General features: G+C 42.5%; 1 protein-coding gene across 2 annotated transcripts in view; it reads right to left on the bottom strand.

Moving 5' to 3' along the window:
* The window catches only part of CDC123 (cell division cycle 123), a 54,534-nt gene that overhangs the window by 6,903 nt on the left and 27,879 nt on the right, over positions 1-19,752 (bottom strand). For both annotated transcript variants that reach the window (XM_054436027.2, XM_054436028.2), the window contains 4 exons: positions 14,272-14,320; positions 10,313-10,388; positions 8,119-8,241; positions 6,906-6,934 (listed from right to left, as the gene is read on the bottom strand). In XM_054436027.2, coding sequence (XP_054292002.1) covers positions 6,906-6,934; positions 8,119-8,241; positions 10,313-10,388; positions 14,272-14,320 — 277 coding nt within the window. The remainder of the gene's footprint in view (positions 1-6,905; positions 6,935-8,118; positions 8,242-10,312; positions 10,389-14,271; positions 14,321-19,752) is intronic.

The raw sequence follows: 19,752 nt of genomic DNA, 5'->3' as shown, positions 1-19,752 counted from the left end.
AAGGGCTGCCTGTCTGAATAGAGTAGACAGAGATCTAAAGGGAGGGCCCCCTGTGAATGTAGAGAGAAGGGACCCAGAAAAGCTCTGCCTAAGAGATACGTTCCAACTCCAGCCTCAAGCCACACTGGAACTTTAAGTCAAAGATTCCAGCAGGGCCGGGCGTGGTGGCTCACACCTGTAATCCCAGCACTTTGGGAGGCTGAGGCAGACAGATCACTTGAGCTTAGGAGTTCAAGACCAGCCTGGGCAACACGGTGAAACCCCATCTCTACAAAAAAATATAAAAATTAGCTGAATGCGGTGGCACATGCCTGTAGTCCTAGCTACTTAGGGGACTGAGGTAGGAGGATTGCTTGAGCCCAGGAGGTCAAGGCCACTGTGAGCCGTGATCAAAACACCGCGCTCCATCTATCCTGGGTGACAAAGCAAGACCGGGTCTCCAAAAAAAAGAAAAAAAATTCCAGCAGGAAAGGGAACTGTCACCCAAAGGCTAAGGGTCTGCGGTCTGACCAAAGCGTCTTCCCGGAGCCTTCAGTGCTCTGTTCAGCGGGAGCCGGACGGAGCCAGGCAGTGCCTGCGACTCCAGAGAGCAGCGCTTCTGACTCGGGAAGGGCTGCTGCCAAGAGTGGATTTTTTTTACCATATGCAAGTATGAAGATGCTGGGTTTTTTTTGTTGTTTTTTTTGTGAGAGTCTCCCTCTGTTGCCCAGGCTGGAGTACAATGGTGCGATCTTGGCTCACTGCAACCTCCGCCTCCTGGGTTCAAGCGATTCTCCTGCCTCAGCCTCCCGAGTAGCTGGGATTACAGGCATGCGCCAGCATGCTTGACTAATTTTTGTATTTTTACTAGAGACAGGGTCTTACCATGTTGGCCAGGCTGGTCTCAAACTCCTAACCTCAAATGTCCTCCCACCTTGGCCTCCCCGTGAGCCACCGTACCCAGCCTGAAGATGCTGTTTTCTTTCTATGTGAATGTGGTAAGTGTGCGTCTGTACAATAGAGCTTGACAGCATATGAAGGAGAGGTTAAAAAAAAAAAAAAGAAAAAAAAAAACACCCCAACCTCTGAAAGAAATGTCTACCTTGTCCTGTTCTGAAACCACAGGTGGGCAATTTGGTGACTCTCCTCAGGGAAAGGTCACCTCTGAGCTGAGGGCACTGTGTTGACGTAGGGCTGGGGCCTCTGAGCAGAAAACAGCCAGTGCTGACACGCACAGAGCGGGGGCACATGGGCTGCACCGCCAGGAATGACGGCCACGGCACCTGATCACAAACACCTGTTGACACGAAGTGGATGGATGTTTCCTTAAAAGGTTTATCTTTCCTCCTTTTCACTTTTCTCACTGAAACATTCATATATTTGTGCCATTTGGTTAATAATGAATTTGTTTTTTTCTATAAATGTGTTGCCACCATGTCCTGAGCGGGTGTGTGTGTGTGAAATTCCAAGCACCAAGACCGCTGAGCCAGCATGCCTAATAGCTGGCACTGTTTCTCAGCTGAGCAAGAGCAAAATTTTAAGAAAGATGAAACATCTAATTAGGACTTGCTTCAAATACAAGAACCTCTAGTTAAGTGGCACAGGCCTGTCGCAGGATGTTTTCGCAGGATGTTTTCAGCACACCCTGTTTAGGTAAGTTCCTCATTTTATACAAGCCCCAGGAGAGGCCCTGCAAATCTCTCACCGCTTGAGTTGTTTCCTCACCTCCATTTGGCACCCACTTCTTCATTCCTGGAACTATGTGAAACAGTATCAGCCATCAGACAACTTCTTGGTAACGATGTCAACTTTATTTTGGAGAATACTGCTAAGATGTCTCCAATATATGTCATGATAACAAAATGGATATTTTCTAACCTCCAAACCTTTTCTACTTGACTTTCTTTTTTTCTTTTTGAGATGGAGTCTCGCTCTGTCGCCCAGGCTGGAGTGCAGTGGTGCGATCTCTGCTCACTGCAACCTCCGCCTCCCGAGTTCAAGTGATTCTCCTGCCTCAGCCTCCCAAGGAGCTGGGACTACAGGTGTACGCCACCACGCCCGGCTAATTTTTTGTATTTTTAGTAGAGATAGGGTTTCACTATGTTAGTCAGGATGGTCTCGATCTCCTGACCTCGTGATCTGCCTGCCTCAGCCTCCCAAAGTGTTGGGATTACAGGCGTGACTCACTGTGCCCAGCCTCTACTTGGCTTTTTATAATCAGTAAAACTAACTCATTTTTTTTTAATCACATCTTTAATATAGGAATATGCCACAATGCAAAAAACCAAAACACATTATTTCCTTTTTTTTTTCTGAGATGGAGTTTCGCTCTTGTTGCCCAGGCAGGAGTGCAATGGTGAGATCTCGGCTCACTGCAACTTCCCCTTCCTGGGTTCATGCAATTCTCCTGCCTCCACCTCCTAAGTAGCTGGGACTACAGGCATGCACCACCACGCCTGGCTAATTTTCTATTTTTGGTAGAGATGGGGTATCACCATGTTGGTCAGGCTGGTCTCCAATTCTTAAACTCAGGTGATCTGCCCACCTAGGCCTCCCACAGTGCTGAGATTACAGGCGTGAGCCACTGCACCCAGCCCAAAACACAGTTTAAATGAAAATGAAAACAAACCACCACTGTTAATTCGTAGTGTACTCTGTAGCTGAGAAGCTATCCTCTAGTACAAAAAATGAGTAAGTAAATAAAAAAAAACCCAGCTGTAACTTCTATAAACTAGGAGGATCAGGATCAGGATTTTATAACTTTTTTTTTTTTGAGACAGAGTCTCGCCCTGTTGCCCAGGCTGGAGTACAGTTGCACGATCTCAGCTCATTGCAACCTCCTCCTCCTGGGCTCAAGTGGTTCTCCTGCCTCAGCCTCCCAAGTAGCTGGGATTACAGGCGCCTGCCACTGTGCCTGACTAATTTTTGTATTTTTAGTAGAGACAGGGTTTCACCATGTTGGCCAGGCTGGTCTTGAGCTCCTGATCTCAGGTGACCTGCCTGCCTCAGCCTCCTAAAGTGCTGAGATTATAGGCGTGAGCCACCACGCCCGGCCATAACATGTTTTCATGTGACATCTCAAGCACAAACAGTCTGAGAAGTTAATTCTGCTTTGAGGCAATCCAAAAAGCAAAGAGCAGTCGGACTAACTGTCCTTGTACCAACTGAGTGTCTCCCAGCCCTGATCAAGCTCTAGGGACCAGACACTGTGTTAGGCACCAGGGCATGAAGATCCTAAGACAAAATCGACTCCTTCCAAGAGCTCAGGCTTGAGCAGAACACACATCTCCACCTCCCCAAAACAGAACCAAAAACCATCCAAAAATGGCAATGTGCAGGGTATTTTGCTTCAAGAGAGGCAAGAACAGGGAACTGTGAGCGCGGAGAGGTGCACAGGAGAGCCTGCCTACATGTGCAAGGGAAGGCTGGAAATGCTTCCCAAAGGACCTGGGCACCTGAGGAATAACAGAGATGCCCTGGGAGGAGGGTGGTGTTGGTAGGAAAAGCGGACCACTTAACAAGAACGACGGCTCTCACGTGCAGAGGCCACGCCACAACCGCCTGTTGTGGGAACAGGTTATTTTGGCTGGAGTGTGAGATATGTGAGGGCTCCAGAAATACAGCCAGCTATGGTAACTCTCAAGCCCTGCTGTTCCAAACAGGATGAAACACATGCTACGACACGCCGTTTAAAAGTGTAATTGAGATTATGAGAAAGACCGGGAAATCCCCAGGGGCCAGAAACAAGAAGAACCCGAAGAACAGAACTAAGTGTATCAACTCTAGCGCTGTGGGAACCCGTGGGAGGGTCTCCTAGCAGACTGGTCACAGGAAGGGAATCAGAACTCAGACGCAAACTCCAGAAGGCGACAGCCTCAGGAAAGGGAGTGTGAGGAGACAGTTCTAATGAAGGGGCAGGAGACGATGACACTATCCTTCTCCGAATGAGTTTTGAGGAACACGGTAGAAGCAAATGAAAAACCCAAAATTTAGGATCTTTGGGATTCTCACAAAAAGAACAAACAAAAAGAACAAGCTCACTGAAGATGAACTCAAAGTAAATAAATAAACTGATTTACAAAACAAAAAAGAAACAACCAACCCGGATGAGTCTGTAAACGCAACAGGGATTTAAAGCCCCAAGAACTTGGGAAATCATCATCAATCTGAAGGACAGTATAATATAAATATATTGATGCTAGACAAAAAGACTAAGGGGGATCCATATCGCATACCAAACACACAAAGGAACAAAAGCCAAACATCCAATATTGAAATGGAGAACAAGAAATTACAAAAGAACTAGACAAAAACCATGGGGAAGTATTTTTTTAAATGATGGCTAAAATTCAAAAGCCAGAAAAGAAACAAATAATCTATGTGATGTCGTTCACAGGAAAAGACTAAAGACAAAGGCCTAATCTCTGTAATACATAAACAGTGCCTCTATTTTCAGGAAAATGAGACAATAGAAAAAAGTAAAAAAAACACGAAGCAATGGTTCACAGAAACAACCCTTAAATATATGAAAAGATAAACTTCATTCTCACTTACTCAGAAAAATAGAAATAGAAATTATACTGAAACATCATTTCTCTATGAAACCCCAAAAACCCTGAAGAGTGTACCCCTATATTGTAATGGCAAGCTCTGAGGAAGCCTGCAGGTACTGTGATGCATTCCTGGGGGGATCTGGTCAGGTGTAACCTCTACCGAGGGTAAACTACAACATTAAAACACATTTCACTTTTGAGCCAGCAACCCCGCTTCTAGGAATTCACGCTGTAGATTCACCTGCAGCATGTGAAATGACACACGTACGGGATTAGTCATCATGGCAGCCTGCAGAAGACCAGACACAACCTGGTGTTCACTGCTAGGCATGACAGGTATGATCATGGCTCACTGCAGCCTCAACCTCCCAGTCTCAAGCGATCCTCCCAACTCAGCTCCCGGGAGTAGCTGGGGCTACACGCACAAACCACCACACCTGGCTAATTTTTATGTAGAGATGAGGTCTCATTATGTTGAGCCCAGGCTGATCTCAAACTCCTGGGCTCAAGCCATCCTCCCACCTCAGCCTCCCAAAATGCTGAAAATACAGGCGTGAGCCACAACAATGGCCTAAAGCCCCTCTTTCTAGTAACTCTTAACAGACACCATCATCTTTGAAGACAAAGAGGTGAAAATATAGTGATGTCTTTTGACGTAAGAGTAAAATGAACAGTTAACAGTTATTCTGGGACATGACCATATGGGCCATATCTTTTTGTCCAAGGATGATTCAAAGATGTCCAAAGGTGATTCAGATTCAAATGACTGTCTCACAATGAGGCTGATCTAAGCACGGACGGAGAATGAGAAATATTCTGCTTGTGTGTAGGGGACACATGGTAAAACGCATCTGCTAGCTTCTTCACAATGTCAAAGAGCACTCAGCACCAAACAGCATTTAGTGACCTCCACTTCTTAATAAAGATGACATGTCTTGGACAGTGAAATCTCTGCTCTAGTAATTCTTCATTAAGTCAGCAGTAAGTAACTTTACTAATAAGTCACTTTAACTTTTTCCTTACAGAAGTTTTCATCACTTTTAAGACTTAAAAAATAAACTAATCCTCTTCTGTCTAAAGATAAAAGTAACTCAAACTTTGAGTCACTTTTAGTTGACTAAAAATAATAATAATTTTTTATTTTTTTTTAAAAACAGAGTTTCGCTCTTGTTACCCAGGCTGGAACGCAATAACGCAATCTCGACTCACTGCAACCTCCACCTCCCGGTTCAAGTGATTCTCCTGCCTCAGCTTCCCATGTAGTTAAGATTACAGGCATGCGCCACCATGCCTGGCTAATTTTGTATTTTTAGTTACAGACAGGGTTTCTCCATGTTGGTCAGGCAGGTTTCGAACTCCCGACCTCAGGTGATCTGCCTGCCTCAGCCTCCCAAAGTGCTGGGATTACAGGCGTGAGCCACCGCACCCGGCCAAAATAATTATATACATATCAAGTGACAAACTCCTGGCCACATTTAAGTGTACAAACTGAACTATTTTAAGCAGGCCCTGACCTCTGACACAAATGAGAAGTAGGATGTAAGGTGCCCATTTAGCTACCTGTTCAATAAAGAATCCCTAAATTATGGTACACAATGATTTCAGGTATTAAGTCCCCTAATGTTAGGTATATTTTAAGGGGAGATTTTTGACCATGGTGAATTTCAAACACCTTAGTTGGTGTGAGAAAAAAAAAATTTGAGGAGGGGATGGAGTCTCACTGTCACCCAGGCTGGAGAGCAGTGGTGCAATCAAGGCTCACTGCAGCCTTGAATTCCTGGGCTCAAGTGATCCTCCCAGCTCAGCCTCTTGCATAACTGTGACTACAGGCACACACCACCAAGCCCGGATATATTTTTTTTCTCTTTTGAGGCAGAGTCTCACTCTGTTGCCCAGGCTGTAGTGCAATGGCGCGATCTCAGCTCACTGCAACCTCTGCCTCCTGAGTAGCCGGGATTACAGGCACCCGCCACCATGCCTGGCTCATTTTTTTGTATTTTTAGTAGAGACGGGGTTTCACCATGTTGGCCAGGCTGATCTCGAACTCCTGACCTCAAGTGATCCTCCCGCCTCGGCCTCCCAAAGTGCTGGGGTTACAGGTGTGAGCTACTGTGCCCGGCCTGGGCTAATTTGTTTTTTTATTTTTAGTAGAGATGAGGTCTCACTATGTTGCCCAGGCTAGTCTCGAACTCCTGAGTTCAAATGATCTCCCTGCCTCAGCCTCCCAAAGTGCTGGGAATACAGGCATGAGCTGCTGCACCCAGACAAAATATTTTTTAAGCAGTGGATCCTTCACACACGTAACAAAGGCATACTCTGCCTGCTTATAAAACCAGCTCTTATTTTAAAGCATATCAGAAAGTTTTTACTTACCCTACTGTCTCTGTATATATCAAACACAACTGTAAAGGAGAAAAAAAGTCAGTTATTAATGAACTAATATTTCACAATGTAAATCTCCTTTTGAAAATTAAAGTACGTTTTAATCAAAGACAGCAGAATATAAATGACCCTGAGGACTTAATGCTTCTGAACCTCAAAACTTCAAACATAAAAAGGCATCCTGCAATATTTTATTTATATAACTTTGCTTTACTATTCTCTGTTCCCCAACCATAATCCCCTATATTTAAAAATTCAAACCAAACACCAACATCATCTCAACCAGTTCCCCACTACAGACTGGTTCTATGGGAAAGACGGGAGTCACTGAGCAAAGTACTAGTGAAAGGGGCATCAATCACTGATCTGGGAGAATGCAACGAGTAAAGCTTATAATAGAAAGCATAAAATCTAATGAGCCTTGAAGCATGATTCATCTTAAGTCAAATCTGCCACAGAGCCCAGTCTTGGCAAGTAGAGAAATTGTAAATCATAGCAGATATAATTTTCAGATGTATGAAAACTCTCACACAATATACTTTCAATTCCTAAAAACAACCCACAAATGTTTACTTTGCAACTGGTGCTGTCTTTGATCATTCAAAGAAGCTAGAAAGGTAGATAGACTTTGTTCTCTGTAGATAGCCCCTTTGAAATACACAATCAAACATCTAAAACAAGACAGGGAACTGACTTAGTAGTAAAAATAGATTTTAGTTAAGTAAGATGAAATTAACATGGCTGGTACAGTGGCTCACACCTGTAATCCCAGCACACTGGGAGGCTGAAGTGGGCGGATCACTTGAGGCCAGGAGTTCAAGACCAGCCTGGCCAACATGGCGAAACTCCATCTCTACTAAACATACAAAAAATTAGCCGGGTGTGGTGACGTGCACCTGTAGCCCCAGCTACTTGGGAGGCTAGGGCAGGAGAATCACCTGAACCCAGGAGGTGGAGGCTGCGTGAGCTGAGACCACACCACTGCACTCCAGCCTGGGTGACAGAGTGAGACTGTCTCCAAATAAAAAAAAAAAAGAAAATAAATTAACATACAAACTATCAAAAATAACAAATAATAATATAGTAAAATGCTTAAAATACAGTATTTCAAATCTAGTTAATAGGATATACACCATAGTAAATAAGGTCCAGTAACAATGTATATTTCATTTCATTTTACTGGATCAATTAAAAAAATACTCACAGTCTTCATCTAAGAATTTGTACTGTATGTGTTTCTTAAAAAAGTCTTGTATGCATCTGCAAATTTCTTCCTTTTGTTTAGAAATATGATCATAGTATTGTGTGTAGTCTCTTTGGGAAATACCTGACAAGAAAATATTTTACATTCTGTTATTATACAATATTCTTTTCAAAAACATCAATACGTGATTTAAACATTTTGTGGGAAGAACCATTAAAGTAGATTAGAATATCACCCTCATGGGTACTGCATTACACACGACCCAGCTGTAAGGATTCATATGAACCAGTGAATCCTGAAGTCCTACAGTGCCACGTCTTCTTACTTCTGGAAGAATTTACTGTTTTTTTTGTTTTGTTTTGAGACAGAGTCTCACGCTATCGCCCAGGCTGGAGTGCAGTGGCACGATCTTGGCTCACTGCAACCTCTGCTGCCCGAGTTCAAGCGATTCTCCTGCCTCAGCCTCCCGAGTAGCTGGGATTACAGGCACCTGCCACCGCACCTGGCTAATTTTTTTTTTTGTATTTTTAGTAGAGATGGGGTTTCAGCGTGTTAGCCAGGATGGTCTCGATCTCCTGACCTTGTGATCCGTCCACCTCGGCCTCCCAAAGTGCTGGGATTACAGGTGTAAGCCACCGCACCCGGCCTTTTTTTATTTTTATTTTTTTATTTTTTAGAGACAGTGTCTCATTCTGTTGCCCAGGCTGGAGTACAGTGGCACAATCATAGCTTATTACAACCTCCACTTCCTGAGCTCAGGTGACCCTCCCACCTCAGTCTCCCGAGTAGCCGGGACTACAGGCATGTGCCACCATGCCTGGCTCATCGTTTTATTTTTTGTAGAGACGGGGTCTCACTACATTGCGCAGGCTGGTCTTGAACTCCTGGCCTCAAGCAATCCTCCAGCCTTGGCCTCTCAAACTGTTGGGATTACAGGTGTGAGCCACAGCACGTAGCCCATGGAAACAGTTATTTTCATTTAGTAAAATGGAAGGAATTCAAAGTCACAAAAAGTCTTCTTATGTAAAAAATTAAAGCAGCAATTCTAAACCTGCACTCATAATCAACTGCTGCTGCTTTGCTTTCTTCCAAAGAGTCTCTGCAAATTGGTATTCTCTTCCACTTTCTTTGGGAAAATATCGAATATTCTTCACCAGATGCCTGCCATATTCATACTGTACTGCATAGAAGCAGTCTATTTTTCTTGTTCATACATGCTACTTGGCCTTCACAGCCTGCTCTCGTTCAAGCCATGGAAAAGTAAACATTCCTTTTTTCAGAGTGACTTGCTGACAAGATTCCAAACACACTAACGGGACTATTACACAAACTCCCTGAATTTGCTCCAGTCCTAGGGAAAAGTTCTTTGCTCTGAAATATGGGTTTCCTATTCCTGAATCCTGTGCCAACAGGACCCCCCCACTTTTTTTTTTTTTTTTTATCTTTTTATTATTAGGACCCCCCCACTTTAGAGTACTTACACTGCAGCTTCTTCAAGAATATCGAGCAATATGAGAAATGCGAACACCCCAAGTTTCTTTCAGGTGGGTTAATACATTTCAACATCACATTAAATGCATCAATAGTGCTGATGTGATTGTATTCAAATTACACTTTTCTAGGTTGAAGATAAATTTTACTTCATGGAAAATATGCATAAACAAAATAAAGAACAAATTATCTTCAATATTTAACTTAAATCAATCATAGCAAACAAAATAGTAACCTGAGAGGAAAGAAAATGGGTGACTTAGAAGAATACACTTACTTGTCCACATATTTTCTCTTGCTAGAATAATAAACAGTGCCCCAATAATAGAAATAAAGGTTCCAAAACTTGGCTTTTTATGACGCTTGAAATAAGCAGACTATTGCTAAGTACTGCTTAGGAAAATTCCATACACAGAGTTCCTGATTCCTAAATCAGGAACAGTGACAACCAGCATTTTTATCTCTGGAATCCAGACAGCCATGATTATCTGACAATACCGTTTCCAGTGGCAAGTGACTCTGGGCTCAAAATTCCTGTCAACACAGCATTCCAGAGAGTCAGTATCAACTGGTTAGAGGTGGCATCTGAGATGAAAACAGATTGACATCCCTGTCCTAATTACTGGAAATTTACTTCCAACAAAAGCTTGTCTTCTTTTAAAGATGACTTTGAAGGATAAAACAAACAAACAAAAAAACTCACCAATAAGCTTGTTTTCCTTGACAAAACATCGAAACTCAGCCCCAGGAATCAATTCACACCATTTTCGGAGAACAAGCTGTAAACAAAGGAAAAAATATTTAATATAACACACCTATGTGGTAAGGTCTACTAGGCAATTTTAGGTCAACACTGTATCTTAATGATTGCCATTATCAAATGGTTTTAAAAAAAGACGCATATAACATTCTTGGCTGGGCATGGTGGCACATGCCTGTCAGCTACTTAGAAGGCTGAGGCAGGAGAATCACTTGAACCCAGGAGGCGGAGGTTGCAGAGAGCCAAGATCACGCCATTGCACTCCAGCCTGGGCAACAAGAGAAAAACTCCATCTCAAACAAACAAACAAACAAAAATATCCTTAACATGAGATGTAGGGAATAGAGTTGGGATCTATTATTCTAATAACCACAAGAAAATTGTGCTAAAATCCTATGACAAAATGCATCCTTGTCACGTAACTGCCATTTTCAGAGTTCTGACATACAAGCACACCATCAAGAATGTAGTCACATCTTTTCACCACAGTGCCATATGTTCATTCGTATGTTCTGTACCCCTTGAGGAATATCAAATAATAAAGTAATTCCAGCCAGGCGCGGTGGCTCACGCCTGTAATCCCAGCACTTTGGGAGGCTGAGGCGGGCCGATCACCTGAGGTCAGGAGTTCGAGATTAGCCAGGCCAATATGGTGAAACCTCCTCTACTAAAAATACAAAAAATTAGCCAGGAGCGGTGGCAGGCACCTGTAGCCCCAGCTACTAAGGAGGCTGAGGCAGGAGAATCGCTTGAACCCAGGAAGAGGAGGTTGCAGTGAGCCGAGATTGTGCCACACTGCACTCCAGCCTGGGCAACAGAGCAGAACTCCATCTAAAAAATAAAATAAAATAATTCTAAAGTTGTCTACCTTAAGTACCATGAGGTAATCCTTACTTTGATATAATTATTATTGAGGTTTGTCACAATGAATCACCAAAATAACTCTCTCACTATTTTCTCAATATTTTAGTCAATCGGTTCTACCCTTGGCCTAAATCACAAATGGGTCTTATTACTGTAATTAATAATTATTTAATATATATAAACTCTCATATACTAATAAGCTTCTCATCTTAAAAATCAGGAAAATTTCAGGTGGGCATTCTGAATGTATTAAAAAACACGTTTAAAATATGCCTTAGAAATTTTAAAGGCACTGATTTCATTTTTCATTTATTATAAGCTCTTAGTCAAGCCTTATTATCTGATTTTTTAACAATATGTAATTATTAAATGAATCTGAAACTAAAATACTACACAGTTCTTATCTATTAAAAGCCCATACAGGCATACACATACATAATTTTATATATGTTTATATATATATATAGGCTACAGTGGTTTTACTTAGCAACAAATAAGCAATTGTAGCACACAATTTAGTGGAAAATTTGCATAATGTTTATCAAAATACTATTTTGTGCATGTAATACATACACTGTGGTTGATTTTCACAAAACACAGAAGGGCATAGGGAGTGTCTCTCCCCCAGCCTGTCCCTCTGTCTTTCTCCTCAGAGGCAACCAGTGCTATAGGTTTCTTGTGCATCTTTCCAGATTTATCCTATGAATATATACATATCTATAAAGAGTGTGTGTGTGTGAGTATGTGTGTGTATTTTAAATACACACAGACAGGAGAAAATGATACACAGGATTCTACTTGCAACTTTTTTCATTTGAATTACTTGAAGAGTATCACTTTCCTACACTTTTAAAACTAGGTTTTAAATCTCATACATATGTTAATGGTGTCTTTCAAAATGGCAATGAGAGAGCAAACTGCTGGTAAATAAATCTTGGAGGTAGATGATGACTTCTTAAGAAAGACTGTGCCTCAGAGAAAGGCTAAGGAAATCCTGTCATCCCAGCACTTTGGGAGGCTGAGGCGGATGGATCACGAGGTCAGGAGAACAAGACCAGCCTGCCTAACACAGTGAAACCCCATCTCTACTAAAAATACAAAAAATTAGCTGGGCGTAGTGGCGGGCGCCTGTAATCTCAGCTCCTCAGGAGGCTGAGGCAGGAGAATGGCGCGAACCCAAGATCGCGCCTCTGCACTCCAACCTGGGCGACAGAGCGAGACTGTCTCAAAAAAAAAAAAAAAAAAAAAAGAAAGGTGAGAAAATGATCTGTTTCTAGTACCTGGCAGGAAGCACCACAGCCAGATCCTTAACAGACAGATGTTTGCTGCGTGAAGCAATAGCTGTGACTATATTATATAAAGTTATAGGAGTGTTTAATAAGCTAGGAAAATGCTCACACCATGCTATTAAGTGAGGGAAAAAAATCTCACAAGTTGTATGTAAGAATCTCACCTACAAGCGCTCTAAGATCTAGTAATTGGTGGCTTGGTAAGGAGTAACTTAACTAGTAAATTAACTGTTCCATGTATATGGTATAATCCTAAAAGATACATCAATATCTACAGTCAACACATTAAAAATTACTCAATGCAGTGAGTCAACAAATTTTGAAAGCATGTGTACATATATACAAAAGTAGCTAGAAGCAAACAGACACTAAAGACGTATTTTAAAAATTACTGCACTAATTCGAATTGGTGTTATAAGACCAAAAATGAAAATGTAATTTTCACGTAAACGTAAAAATGCAATTATGGAGCAAAGATGGCCATCCTCTTTTCAACAAACTATGAGCTGTCAAAGTTTTTGAAAGTTTGCATTTTGACAATGCAAGTGCAAGAAGGACCAGGAATGAGAGCTGAAACGTGAAGTCTGCATTTAAAAGAAAGTTAGGCAGGGCGCAGTGGCTCACGCCTGTAATCCCAGCATTTTGGGAGGCTGAGGAAGGCGTTTCACTTGAGGTCAGGAGTTCGAGACCAGCCTGGCCAACATGGTGAAACCCAGTCTCTACTAAAAATACAAAAATTAGCTGGGTGGTGGTGGTGCACACCTGTAATCCCAGCTACTCGGGAGGCTGAGGCAGGAGAATTGCTTTAGTCCAGGAGGCGGAGGTTTCAGTGAGCTGAGATCGCACCACTGCACTCCAGCCTGGGCAACAGAGCAAAACTGTGTCCCAAAAAAGAAAAAAAAAAAAAAGTTATGTTTCAGATCCATTCATGACAGTTGATGAGCAGTTAGTTGTAGCTAAGAACCTGGTCCAGATCAGGGTATGTGTGCATGTGTCGTGTGTATACTTTCAAAACTAGGAAAATTCAGAACAAAAATTGAGGTTTACTATGTTTAAACTCATCAAAATTTCTAATGAAGTTGTTTTTTCACTATCCTCTTATTCTTTCTTTTTTTTTTTTTAGACGGAGTTTCACTTTTGTCGCCCAGGCTAGAGTGCAATGGCGCCATCTCAGCTCACTGCAACCTCCACCTCCCGGGTTCAAGTGATTCTTCAGCCTCAATCTCCCGAGTAGCTGGGATTACAGGCAACCACACCCAGCTAATTTTTGTATTTTTAGTAGAGATGCAGGGTTTTGCCATGATGGCCAGACTGGTCTCGAATTCCTGACCTCAGATGATCCACCCACCTCGGCCTCTCAAAGTGCTGGGATTACAGGCATGAGCCACCGCACCTGGCCTATCCTCTTATTCTTTTAAGTTATTTGTAAGGTGAGTGAACAATATAAAAAATGGTAAAATGCTGAAACAATTAGGTGCAGCTGTGAGGCGTATAAAGGTGTTTGTTTTATTAAAGGTGTCTGCGTATATCCTGTAGCAAGTGTATACTGCATACATGTATTTGGTATATACATTCTATATATAATATATATCTTTTTATGTGTATATTTCATAAATTTAAAATTTCAGTGGCTTTAGGTTCCCAAAGAAATTAATCCAAGAAACTTCATTCATTTCATTTCACTTAAGAATAAATGGCAATTCTCAACACATCTTCATCTACAATTATCAAGGAAAATAAGCTTCTTACCTCGTATTCTATACATGGATCTGGAGAATCATCAGTACAATGAATAAACCTTTGGAAGAAGAAAAGGCAATGAATCTTTTTGTTACTGGTGCCAGTTTATGCACACACATAATATATATTCAACATGAGAGTAGCGTTTTACTAAAAGCATCCAGAAACAGGAGACTAACTCAAATTCGATGAACACTTATTAAGCCGTATTCAATGCTTTGCATTAGCCTAGGCATCCTGAGATATAAACTCATTTAATCATCAAAACAATGTTATGAGCAAGACTGTACTTTCCAGGATCATTTCTATAGTTGGTCTAGTATTTGACAGCCTAGAATTTGACAGCACAACAGGGTGACTACAGTCAACAACGATTTAATTGTACATTTTAAAATAACCAGAGTGTAACTGGATCATTGTAACACAAAGGATGGATACATGTTTGAGTGGAACAGATACCCCATCTTACATGATGTGATAATTAGGCATGGCCTGTTTATATCAAAACATGCCATGTACCCCAGGATGGGTGCAGTGGCTCACGCCTGTAATCCCACCACTTTGGGAGGCCAAGGCAGGTGGATCACTTGAGGTCAGGAGTTTGACACCAGCCTGGCCAACATGGTGAAACCCTGTCCCTAGTAAAAATACAAAAATTAGCCGGCTGTGGTGGACACCTGAAATCCCAGCCACTTGAGAGGCTGAGGCAGGGGAATCACCTAAAACTGTGAGGCAGAGGTTGCAGTGAGCCGAGATGGCGCCACTGAACTCCAGCCTGGGTGACAGAGCGAGACTCCATCTCAAAAAAACCCAAAAAACAAAAAACACCCATCTCATGTACCGCATGAATATATACACTTACTATGTACCACAAAAATTAAAATAAACAATGTTATGAGCTATTATAATCATAGAGATAGTACAATCTCCATTTTTCTGCCAAAAGGCAAAGAAACTAACACCCAGAAAAGCCCAGATTTAGTGGCCACACCAAGACTCAAACTGTCTAACCCCCGATTCTCAACGAGGGCAGGAAGGCACTGTCATTGTACACGTTCTTGTTGCGTGCATCTTACAGTGGAGCCAGCAGCCTACTTCTCTCTCAACGTAACGCTGGCCATCGAAAGCCACAGAGTTAACTGAATCCTTCTCCCACGTGCCATTTTAAAACTCGGATAGATCCATTCAGCCCTCCATTAAGTATACTGCTTCCTCCTCGAAAAATCCTCACTTTCATCAACAATGTTTCTTTCATATCGCTTATTAAAGGCCCATCTATGCCAAAGCTTGGGCTAGGCATTGGGAATGTTAAAATGATGAAGACCCCTTTGTTCTGTATGAGGAGAGTCTGGTGGAGAAAGTTAAAAAATCGACACAATTTCAAAAACACTGGAGAAGAAATACTCTGCAGCAGCAAGGAAGAACTGATTAGCTGGCTGCTGTGTGTCGGAGGCGAGTGGTAGTCAAGACGGGGTCCGCGTTTAAAGCACGGAGAAACGTGCTAAGGCAGGGAGGGCAGTGAGAGATCTCACGGAGCATTCAAATAACTAGAGGAGATCAGCTCTGATGGAGTGTAGGACGCAAGGGGGAACTGCAACAGATGGAGCTGGACGGAAACTCTGGACAAAGAGAAGTATCCAGGTCATGAGAGGCCTTGTGTGCCCACCCAGGGCACTTGGACTTCATTATAGGACAATGGGGAACCCTAAAGTCTTCAGCTATGCAAGGGCACTTGGACTTCATTATAGGACAATGGGGAACCCTAAAGTCTTCAGCTATGCAAGGGAGATCATTCCATTTAGGTGTTAAGAATATCACTGTGTTCACAGGTACCAGGGGTTTAAAAAACGCATCTATATCACTATGGCACAATGGTGTTGGACAGTTTAGGGGAACGGCAGCAATCTAGGAGGCAGAGAAACCTGGTAGAAGGCTTGCTGCAATAGCCTTGGGGAGATGAGGGTATAACTAAGGGAATGGGAGTGGACAGAGAAAGGAGAAGCACAGAGGCGGAGGCAAGATCACTTGGTGACTCACTGAAAGGAAGGGAGCAGACCCGGCACGGTGGCTCACGCCTGTACTCCCAGCACTCTGGGAGGCTGAGGCAGGCCGATTGCTTGAGTTCAGGAACTTGAGACCAGTCTGGGAAACATGGCAAAACCCTGTCTCTACAAAAAAATACAAAAATTAGCCAGGCGTGGCCAGGCACGGTGGCTCACACCTGTAATCCCAGCACTTTGGGAGGACGATGCGGGCAGACCACCTGAGGTCAGGAGTTCGAGACCAGCCTAACCAACATGGAGAAAACTCATCTCTACTAAAAACACAAAATTAGCTGGGTGTGGTGGCACATGCCTGTAATCCCAGCTACGTGGAAGGCTGAGGCAGGAGAATCGCTTAAACCTGGGAGGCAGAGGTTGTGGTAAGCCAAGATCGCGCCATCACACTCCAGCCTGGGCAACAAGAGTAAAACTCCGTCTCAAAAAAAGAAAAACATTAGCCAGGCCTGGTGGTGTGCACCTGTAGTCCCAGCTACTCAGGAGGCTGAGATAGGAGAACTGCTTGAACCCAGGAGGCGGAGGTTGCAGTGAGCCGAGATCGCGCCACTGCACTCCAGCCTGGGTAACCGAGTAAGATTCCGTCTCAAAAAAAAAAACAAAATTAAAAACAACCTAGTTTTTCTCTGGAAAGCAAAAATCTCTTATTTCAAATCAGACAAACTTAACGGTACATTATCTTGAGGACTAATCATCTAAAACTAGAAAACTAGCTTTCGATTAAAAATTATTTCAATAAAAATTAAGCTTACCAGTTATTTTATGTCAATAAAAATTAAGGACTGGGCACAGGGCTCACACCTGTAATCCCAACACTTTGGAAGGCTGAGGTGGGAAGACTGCCTAAAGCCAGGAGTTTGAGACCAGCCCGGGCAACAAAGCTAGGTCCCGCCTCTACAAAAAATATACAAATTAGCCGGCATGGAGGCTCACACCTGTAATCCCAGCTACTCAGGAGGCTGAGGCGGGAAGATCACTTGAGCTCCAGCGTTCGAGGCTGCAGTAAGCTATGATCACACCACTGCACTCTAGACCGGAATGAGACCCTGCCTCAAAAATTAAGGTCATGAACTCTCACAAGTTAATAAAAATTAACTAATTATTTTTATCCTTTAAAAAACTGCCCTTTCGCCCCCCAAGGATCAGCATATTGATAAGTACTACATGTATCTAGAGCTTTCCACTATACGTTTTCTATTATTTAAGAAAATTATTTTTGGGCCGGGTGCGGTGGCTCACGCCTGTAATCCCAGCACTTTGGGAGGCTGAGGTGGGCGGATCACGAGGTCAGGAGTTTGAGACCAGCTTGGTCGACATGATGAAACCCTATCTCTACCAAAAATACAAAAATTAGCTGGGCATGGTGGCACATGCCTGTAAGCCCAGCTACTTGGGAGGCTGAGGCACGAGAATCCCTTGAACCCAGGAGTTGAAGGTTGCAGTGATCCGAGATCACGACACTGCACTCCAGCCTGTGCAACAGAGTGAGACTCTGTCTCATAAAGAAAAAAAAAAAGAAAGAAAATTACTTTTGTACACATATCCAGTATAGAGCCAAGTGAAATATTTTAGATTAGATAATCTACATAAGGAGAAAAGGAAAACGTTCCAATGAATGTAAGAGAACAATAGACCAGAGGTTAAAAATCACAGTCAGGACCTTGGGCTCTGTACTAGTATTTTATCGTCTTAGAAAAGTCAATTATCTTTTGGGACTGGCTCGTAGTTGCCTCAGCAGTAAATGGCAGATGGTATTGGGCGATTTCTAAAGTTCATTATGCAATCAAATCTGTAGATAACTTGTCAGGCCCCCTTTTTCTTCCCTGTCTTTATATTCAGTTAACTACTTACTGCACGCTGAACCTCAGGGTGTGTCAGAGCTTCTAGAACACAGGTTTGAAAATGAGAGAGTGGAATGAGATGATTTTTCAAAATACTTCTCCAGAGATTCCAATCCGAAGTGTCCAAGATGGGGACCAGACACCTATTTTATTTTCTTTTATTCATTTATTTATTTTTTTTGAGACAGAGTCTCACTCCGTGGCCAGGCTGGAGCGCAGTGGCATGATCTTGGCTCACTGCAACCTCTGTCTCCCGGGCTTAAGCAATTCTCCTGCCTCAGCCTCCCAAGTAGCTGGGATTACAGGCGTGTGCCACCAAGCCCAACTAATTTTTGTATTTTTAGTAGAGATGGGGTTTCATCGAGTTGGTCAGGCTGGTCTAAAACTCCCGACCTTAGGTAATCCGCCCGCCTCGGCCTCCCAAAGTGCTGGGATTACAGACGTGAGCCACCGCACCCGGCCCATATTTTAGAAATGGTTATTCTGAGGAGTAGCTGCAGTTTAAGCTCTGTAAGTTCAAGTTCTTAGGAAAAGGGCCAGGAGATGCCTGTCCACTAACTACAGGCCTCAGCAGGAAGTCTGCACCATTCTTGGGGAAAGGAAGAAATAGGGAAAAGGAAGGAAGCATCAAACTGGAGCGGCTCGGACCCCAAACATAGCCTTCAGGGCCGCAGCTTCAGCTGGAAAACTCAGTCTGGCTACCCTAAATCCCACCAAGGTCACTGGAGGACTCAGCACATTTCCCACGACAAAAAGGCTCCGTCTCAAGAAAAACAAAAACAAAAACAAAAAACCACCACCACCACCAACCACCAAAAAAAATTCCCCAAATTTTTTTCCTGGGTTACTATTTAACATTAATTTGGAAGATTTCTTCAACTGAAATTTTCAACAAAGTACCAACAGAACGTGGTATTCAACTAAAGTCACTAATTTGTAGTCTAAGCTGAAAGGAGGCTGTTATGTTGAATTCAAAGTTCAAATTCTTGGCAGAATAATTACAGGTCCTCTAGCTAGCTATGAAAATTCTAAAATAAACACAAATGTGATTAAGTAATAAATGTTACATTATTTACAATGTAAGTGGCAAACTAAAAGAATTCTCAGGTATAATAATAGCAAACATTTCATTCCAAAGAAAAAAAAAGCAAAATCCCAAAGGCCTACTGTGATGAAAGCTACTATGAAATTATGCCAGCATATTTTTACTACACTTTAAAATTTGCCAGTTAACAGGAATTTTGGAAAGCAATGTTATTATACACACAAATTTTTAGAAAGGAAAGAAAAAAAAAAGAAAGGAAAAGAAAAATATTCTATCCCCAAACTAAAGAAATATGCTTAACTAGTACTGATGACTAATCAGATGTCTTTTTTTTTTTTTAAAGGAACAAAATAATGGCATTTGCAGCAACCTGGATGGAATTGGAGACTATTATTCCAAGTGAAGCAACTCCGGAACGGAAAACCAAACGTCGTATGTTCTCACATACGTGGGAGCTATGTGAGAGCTCACGTAAGTGGGAGCTAAGCTATGAAGACACAAAGGCATAAGAATGATACACTGGACTTCTGGGACTCAGGGGAAAGGG

Source organism: Pongo pygmaeus, chromosome 8 (genome assembly GCF_028885625.2).
Source record: "Pongo pygmaeus isolate AG05252 chromosome 8, NHGRI_mPonPyg2-v2.0_pri, whole genome shotgun sequence".
Classification (NCBI taxonomy): Eukaryota; Metazoa; Chordata; class Mammalia; order Primates; family Hominidae; genus Pongo; species Pongo pygmaeus.
This window is presented reverse-complemented; position numbering and strand designations above follow the sequence as displayed.